At 37.6% G+C, this 8608-nt stretch overlaps 1 protein-coding gene across 1 annotated transcript; it reads right to left on the bottom strand.

Annotated features, from left to right (window-relative positions):
• Positions 1 to 4536: 4536 nt before the first annotated feature.
• LOC116720845 (histone H1-like) lies at positions 4537 to 6807 on the bottom strand. The gene has a single exon (XM_032564302.1). It carries the CDS (start codon positions 6194 to 6196, stop codon positions 5576 to 5578), a length of 621 nt encoding a protein of 206 aa, XP_032420193.1. The 5' UTR covers positions 6197 to 6807; the 3' UTR covers positions 4537 to 5575.
• Positions 6808 to 8608: the final 1801 nt, after the last annotated feature.

The following is an 8608-nucleotide window of genomic DNA, read 5'->3' as shown; positions in this document are numbered from 1 at the left end:
GATTCTCGGGTGTGCAGGAGGGAACCTGCCTTGGGGGTTTTGCTGGCCTCCCCTTCTCGCGTGGGGTCCCATCGTTCCACTGCGGTATCTCGGCGTATAATGAGACATTTTCTCCTAAATACAATCACTAAAGTTGTCGATCGGTAAACTACCTTAAAGAGCTTTGCGCACGTCTGAACTGGTCAGTGATATTGCAAGCAATGAAAAATATGCAGAATTGTGTTGCATACAATTCTGCAGTTGATGACATCACAGACTTGCACCGCCAGTGACATCACAGAGTCTTCCTTTGCTGGTGGTGTGACATCATTCCACCACCAAATATCTCACTCTTTATTCTTGTTTTCATTCAAAATAGTCCATGATTCGCTCGTTTTTATCCCAAATATCAGGGCATCAAACTCATTTCCATTTTGGGCCAAAATCTGAATGTTCATACAGGGCCTGTTGCACCAGATCGTACTGATAAAAACCAATTCAGTTGTTAAAATATCAATATATAGGTGTTTCAGCATTCAATAATGTCAGGTCTAAATACCTATTAAAGACAATTTAATCAGACACAGAAAAGACAAGAGAGTTAGATTCTTTTATACTCGCGAGGAGAGCAGACAGAGAGATGCTTTCAGTTACAAATCTCCAACCGCTCTGAAAACACATCTCCCGCTCCCTCTATTTTATTGCTTTTTTAGGGGACCCTCATACATTGAGCGCTTGCAACTTCTAAAAGGGAGGGGCAAAACAATTTATCACATGGTTGCAGCGCTAAATGACGTTTACTATTTAGACACATGTTATCTACAATCTAAATCCTTTTTGCTCCAGTTGAATACCAGACACGGCCAGTAAAACAAGTTGTATATCACACAGGAGAGCAGAGTTTATTGCTGGGCAATAAACTCTGCTAGAAGAGTTGCCTCCGCTATCTCCCAGGCTTTGCTGATGGCATCTCAAGGAAGTCACAGGAAGGAATCAAAGTTATTTAACACACAAAAACATTACTTAAAATAGTAGAAAAAGAGAAAAGCATATAATTAAACATTATTTAAATGTAACTTCAAGACTACATGATACAACGAATATTTGATAATTACTAAAAATACAATTTATCCAACAAATAATTCTTAAAATAACATAATATTGAACATCTTTTCACACTAATCAGTCGGTCCAGGATTGTTTTTGTGGTTTTCTGCAATCATCACAGATTTTGTGGTGCTAATTTAGAAATATTTGTAAGGAATTTTTACGATATTTGAGCTAATATATGATGTTAAATGTTTTCTTTTATTAATCACTCTATCGGTCATGCACTATAACTTGACATCAAGCAAGGCTGAGACAGAGGTCACCAAATGTTTTTGGCCAATTTTGAGAAAAAGTTTTGATAAACTCAGAAAAAATGTGGGGATCTGTTGATTTTTGTGGTTATTTATTTATAACAACATGAAAAAGTAAAAGATAAAAACTATAACTATTGATTTCTAAATCTTGTTGAAAGTTGGGTCGGATTGATTAAGCCTTGTTTTTATTATCAGGCTTAAGACTCAAACATTGTAAATGAGCGATAGTTGTACTAGTATTGTTGTGTCTTGTTTATTGTTGTCATAGCAACTGCATAACAAGATGGCTGTCAGTTAAACTAAAGAAAGTTGTAATCTATATTTTCAGTTTGTTTTCATTAGCTTTTTAAAGGCACAATGTCGTTCTTATTATAAATAGTTTTTCTCCATTAATTCCCATTTGTACTTATATCAGCAGAAATGTTTCAGTGTTTATTTTGTTTCAGTGTTTATTTTGTTTCAGTGTTTGTTGTTTTGTTTCAGTGTTTGTTGTTTTGTTATTTTGCTAACAGCAGACGATGCTAGCCCATATGTGAATGTAGCATTACATTATGTATTGTAGCTGCAGACAGAACAGCTTGTGTACATCAATCGGACCAGAGACCGCTCCAAAAGCAGGAAGTGAACTACAGTGCAAGGCATTCTGGGTAAATACAATCAAAACAAATGTGCTAGCCTAGCGCTAGCAGGAGAAATGGCTTATATATATAATTGATCATAATAAGCAGTTGCTGAAAAAAGTCTTTTAAGAGGAAGGAATTATTAAACAGGACATTTTAAACCATTTTTACTGAATTTAGAGCAGCTAGCATCTCCATATGCACTCCATGGAGAATTTAAATCTTTAAGGATTAATTGGCTGAATCTCAAAATAAAATATCCTCAAGCCTTGACAGTCTTCAGTTTTCCTTGCTGATGTTTACGATTGTAACTCAGTCGGTTCTCCCAGTTTGTCTGAAATTGGGACACTGATAAATAAAACCAGAATGCCATGCAGTTTGCTTTCACTGACGATGTTCTGAGCAAATCTTTCAATTTCAGTTCAACCACAACAAGCACAGAGTATTTCTGAGGAGGTACAACGTTTATTTTTAGATGAGTTTTGTTTTTAACTTCTGTTTGGCGTGTGTGGAAAAAAAAAAGGAAAGGAAATGATGGGTCGGTGAGTTGTGATGTGAACATTTGCTGATCCTGAATACTGACTCACTTTGTTTCATTGTGTGTTCAGCCGAGGACTGTGGCAGGTTTCAGAGGAACGGTCCGCTATGCCTCAGTAAATGCCCACAAGAACAAGGTCAGTCTTTCCTGCTTCCTCGTTCGACTTTGGAGTTTTAGCATTTGAATTAAAGGGGAATTGTTATATAAAACCAACTTTTCTAGAGATCTTCATCATATTACAATGTTATTCCCTCGTCAAAACCATACCTGAAGTTTTGCTTTGATTTTTTCATGCATGTTTGAGAAATCCTTTAATCTCCATGGCAACCATTCAGCTGTGAAAAACGCCTGGTTGGACCTAGCCCCTCCTCAGAGCGTCCGCCCCACAGAGCAGCCCTTTTCCACTCAGATCATTCAGACTAGCTAGCAGCAGTTAGCAAACACCTGGTGGAACTGCACCTCTGCTGAGTTCATTTTACAAGTTACAGTAGTAAAAATGTTAGCAAGTTAATAGAGGAGCCATGTTGCAATGAATTCCTGAAGGCGCAGTTCCAGAAAGGACAGAAGTTTTAAAAGAGACAGAAGCCCAAATTAAAGGCGTTAAGTTATGAAGTAAAATTTCTTTAAAGTCATATTTCATATATAAAGCATTTTTATAGCAACTGAAAGTAACACAGTTACTTGACTGTACTTTAAAACACATAATACTGCCCATTTAACCCTCTCACGGTCTTAAGAGACGGGGTCATTTTTACTCAGCGCGCAGTCTGGCACAATAGCACTGACTGTGTGAGCGCTTGTAAAAGGTTTTTTTTTAATGAAGTGATTTTGGAAACTGATGGTCTGACGGGACAAACCCCTGTTGATCCCCTGCTGTCCGACCATGACATCATTTGCTGCTCTCCTCCTGAGCGTCGCGCTAACACCACGGGAGGGTTAAATAAATAAATAATCTGCTGAATGAAAACAGCATTTCTTTTGACAATAATCTCAACATGATCCTAAAGTTTTTACCCAACAGGAACACATGCAGTTCTTTTCTGAGTAATGCCTCTTGGTGTCTCTTCAGGAAATGGGTCGCCATGACGACCTGTGGTCCCTGTTTTACATGCTGGTGGAGTTTGCTGTTGGACAGCTGCCATGGCGGAAAATCAAAGACAAGGTCAGAGGGTTTTTCATGAACGGGACGACAACTCATCCATTCACACAACAACTTTCAGAAACAATAACAACAAAGTAGTAGTTTGATTTAACGTCTCTTTTTAGCGTAGTAGTATGTTTCCGAAGCGGAGCTGCTGCGGTACCGAAGCATTCACCAGGAACTCTGCGGACAGTAGAAAACCTCTGTGAGGCGTTTCATCAGGCGTAGCTGCCAAATGTAACATTAAGACAACGTGCGAGTTCTGAGTTGACGCTTTTCACCGTTTTTATTTTTCTAACATGTAAATGACACGAAGAAAGAAGCACATGCTAATAAATCAGTGAAAAGACTTTAAATATTTACTGTGGATATCTTTTCTTTTTCTTTTTATTTTCTAAATGACTTTGAAATGGTTACATTGAATAAGATTTCCATTCATATTTCAAATTAAGAGAAATAAATATTTTGATACTGATATTTGACACTTTTAGGTCAGTTATAATTACTAAAATTATTTCAGTTTCCCAAATGTCACAATAATTACTTTTTTAATTAATAATTTAAGCATCAGTGATTTGATCTTGTATCATTTTCCATCCAGTATAAAAATGCTAGAGTAAAAATATAAATTATATAATTAGAAAGTTGCCTGTTAATACAGATTCACATGGCAGAAACATTTTTTCTATGCTTGTTTTTTGTGTGTGTGTGTGTTAGAGTCCAAATTAGCTAATTTTTCAGATTACCACACATTTATGTATTAAAATGTTTTATTGGTCTAATTGTAAATATGATGCATGTTGTTTTTTTTTCTTTAAACTTTAATAGTGAAAATATTGTGTAAAAACTGCATCAGAGCAAAGTAAAGCTAAGCGACGGGGAAAATCAATCAAGTGCAACAAATGTAAAATTTTATTTTAATTTTTAGCAAAGGTACTTTTAGGTCTTAAAAATGTACTGTATTTTACAGGAAAGTTAAACTCGCACAACGATTTGTAATACGAACAAAATAGATAATTTATTACAAAATATAACACTCGTCAAGAAAAGACCAAACTTCACAATGTAGAAACTGTTGCTGAAAACTGAAACCGACATTCAGTTTGACTGAATTTACAACAGCGGAGTAAAACTACACTGCAATTACAAAAATATTCAATTCAAACAATGTCCTTAAAAGAAAACGAATAATGGCATTTTTCTTTTAAACGTCACTGTGGAGCAAAAATAATGAAGCTGCAAATCTTCAACATAATGACAGAAAGTTACAGTATTTGTGATTTGGACCAATTTTAAAGTAAAATGTTAAACTAAACTTTCGTACGTGCTGAACTGTGATGGCCGACTTTCAAATACAAAACAAAAATTTACGTTTTGTAAAAAACCAAACTGCAACAGTATCAAGTGCTGATGCATCATAGCAACATGAAATTAATGTTTTAACATTGAAAATCTCAATGAGCGAACACATCTGTAAACACCCCGCAAATTACATTCAACATGTACAGAAAGATACAACAGTGTACCAGGACCAACAGAGAATAAATGCATTTCTGCTAAAGATGTTTGAAAACTCAAATTTGCTAGAAAAACAAATCTAATTTTGAGATTACTCTCAGAAATTTTAAAAACTCGGACATTTCAGGAATTTAAAAAAAATTCGACTTTTGGAAAGTCCCTCAGTAGCAAAAATCGAACATTTCTAACTTTGGAAAACAAAAAATTATTCAAGATTTGTTTTCTAGCAAAATTAGAATTTTGTTTTATCTACAATGGCCCTAATATGCTCTCATACTAACTCAACGTAATCGCAGAAACAAGCATTTCTCTTCATGGATAAAGTTTGTTAAAAGTGACGGAATGAGCTCTTATGCGTTGAAGTGTTGGCTCTTAAAAGAGCCTTTGTTTAGCTGATGTTTGAGAGGGATGGAGTTCACTTCTTGGCTGCTGCCTTCTTCACTTTGGGCTTAGCGGTCTTCTTCGCTGGAGCTTTCTTAGCTGCTGCCTTCATAGGGCTCTTAGTGGCCTTCTTGACCGCCTTCTTAGGGCTCTTCGCTGCCTTCTTGATGGCTGCTGGCTTCTTGGCCTTCTTAGGAGACTTCTTGGCAGCAGCAGCCGCAGGCTTCTTGGCTGCTACTTTCTTGGGCTTCTTGGCCGGCGCCGCTGCGGGTTTCTTGGCCGGCGCCGCCGCGGGCTTCTTAGCTTTAGCAGCGGGTTTCTTGGCGGGCTTCTTCGCCTTGGTGTCGGCCTTGCTGCCCATCTTGAAGGAGCCGGAGGCCCCGGTGCCCTTGGTGTGGACCAGGGTTCCCTTGGTGAGCAGGCTCTTGATGGCGGTCCTGACTCTAGCCTTGTTTTTGTCCACATCGTATCCTCCGGCGGCCAGAGCCTTCTTGAGGGCGGCCGCCGACACGCCGCCTCGCTCCTTGGAAGCGGCCACAGTTTTCACGATCAGCTCGCCGACGCTGGGGCCGCTCTTCTTGGGCTTGGAGGCCTTCTTCTTGGCCGCTTTGGCCGGAGCGGCGACGGGCGGTGGAGCTGGAGCGACTTCTGCCATCTTCTGTTGGCGATTCAACGACAGTCCGAGTAGAAATGAGAAACCCGGAGCAGCGCGCTGCACTTAAACACACCATGAGAACCGTGGAGACTCAACCGTGTCCGGGGCTCCTCGCAGCAACATGGACGGCTTCTCTTTGTGTTTTCTCGGCGGCATAAAGCAGCTGAAATCTCCGTGTTTTAGCAGCGCTGCGGGCCGACAGTGAAGCGGCTCCGTAGCGGACTAGTTTCTCTTCGTGTTCAGCTTCTGGAAATCTCTGAGGCTTTCTGCTCTTTGTTACCGGAGCCTGAAAACTGCACCGATTCACGGCGGAACACGCTGATAATCGCTGTGTTTTCCGTCCTTTCTCCTCGTCAGATCCTATCATCCTCATCAAATACTGTCTGATCGCTTCCTGACATGTTCATGTAAAGCCTGGGAATAAAAACAACCAGCCGCTGAGTCTCATTTCGTCCTAAAATGAAGATATTGTAGCAGCAGCAAACACACTGATGATGGCGTCTCATGTTATTGCCAGACTTCCTAGCAGTGATAATCAAAGTCAGATTTTCTGCTCTCAACATCTGAAATTAATAAAAAAAACCTTCTGGATTATAACAGAGCTTGAGCTGAATGTTGGTGTCTGGATAAAGTATTTTCTACACTTTGTCAGGGCTTTACAAAGTTAGTCTGAAACAGAGTATTTGTGTTTTTAGCTTCCTTTATGTGCCTGAATAAAATGTGACTTAAACGTATGCCTGCAATTGTTTTGCTTCTTAATTATCTCCAATTTAATCTATTTTTAAAACTAAGCTGGTGATTGTCACATTTTCTATTATATCCTGAGATAAAAATGAGGGTTTTAATGAGACTTAGTTTCATCATTGATAACTATCAAGGCTCTCACACATTGAACTAGATTACCTATTTTTAGGGACACATCTGAAGCAGAGAGGACATTGAATCCTGAGGACCAGAAGTTGAAATGTGGAAAAGATGTGCAATGATTATAATTTCAAGTAAAATAGTTAAGTTGATGTATATTTTTTTATTATTAGATGAACTCTGAAGATTGAATTGGATTTTATTCCTGGTGAAATGAGGACTGATTGTTTTTGTAAATTACTTAAGCTTTATCACTTTCCTTCCACTTCACAAATATTTATTGCTGTTTTGTTGGTGTACTAAACTCTGGTGAGCAACTTTATTTAGTTGTAACATGACAAGATGAGAAAACATTCAAGGATGTTTGAAAAAATTTCACTCATGAGCAAAATCATTATTCTAAGAAATTTTTATTGCAAAACAAGGAAGTCTTTTTTCTCAAAGCAACTTATAAAACTTGTACTAAACATACATAAAATATCTTGCACAGACAGTTAATTTTCATTAAATTTGTTTTGAAGTTATACATCACCTTAATTATATTCCATAATTCCTAGAAAAAAAGCACATATTCTCACCTCTGCACATTTTATTAAGGAATCACCAACAAATCCCAAAGCATGTCACAGAAAGTCCAAAGCTTACTTTAGTAATTATGTAGGGAAAACTACATGATTCAAGCAAAATGTGGTCAAGACCAGAAGCTTAATTTGCCGATGATACGCAACTGATCTTGTTGGCAGCAGCATCCAAAGCGAACTTTGTAGTTCCTGCAGGTTCCAGTGTTCTGGTCGCTATTGAAGCAAACAAACCCCTTGGTGGGACTGTAGCTGAAAGTGAACAGAAGATGGTGAATTAGCACAAGTTACTTTACTATTTGCAAAAGCAGTTTAACCAATAAAATCCTGTAATAAGTAGTAAACAGGTCCATGCTTTGTCCCCACTGAAGTTCAGCAAATTATTTCCCTAAAATTTCAAATTGGAGCCAAAAACAAGCGTAATCTTGGCTTCCAGTGACTGAGAGGAAAGTAAAGGGAATGTGTTCTGTGATCATTTTAATATGAATTGTCCTCTAGTATGGAGTTTTTCAAAATGAGCCACCAGAGGGCGCTAAGGAGGGCAAGGAAATTGGTGAAAAGACGAGGAAAAAAATACAAATATAAAAAAGTTCAAGTTTTGATCATTAATTTTGTAATCATAAAATATAATCTTATTTTCTATCATAATTATAAAATATAAGTTAAAATAATCTTACTACTCAGTTTCACATCTCTTGAATTGAAGTGCTTGTTCTATTATAACTGCATAAAACTTTTCTATTATAATCTTTGACTGTACATTATTATTGTCATTAAAAATGTAATTTTTTCCTTTATACATTTTAAACTCGTAGCTTTATGCTGCTTTTACAACTGAATTTCCCAACCGTGGTCCACCAGAGAAATATTTATATTTTATTCTAAAATAACTTATTGAAACGTTAGCTGCCAGGCTCTTCTTTCTGACTGGCTGATTATCAAAGCAAGAGCAAAATGGAAAAGTTTCAGT

This window comes from Xiphophorus hellerii, chromosome 5, assembly GCF_003331165.1.
Source record: "Xiphophorus hellerii strain 12219 chromosome 5, Xiphophorus_hellerii-4.1, whole genome shotgun sequence".
Lineage (NCBI taxonomy): Eukaryota > Metazoa > Chordata > Actinopteri > Cyprinodontiformes > Poeciliidae > Xiphophorus > Xiphophorus hellerii.
This window is presented reverse-complemented; position numbering and strand designations above follow the sequence as displayed.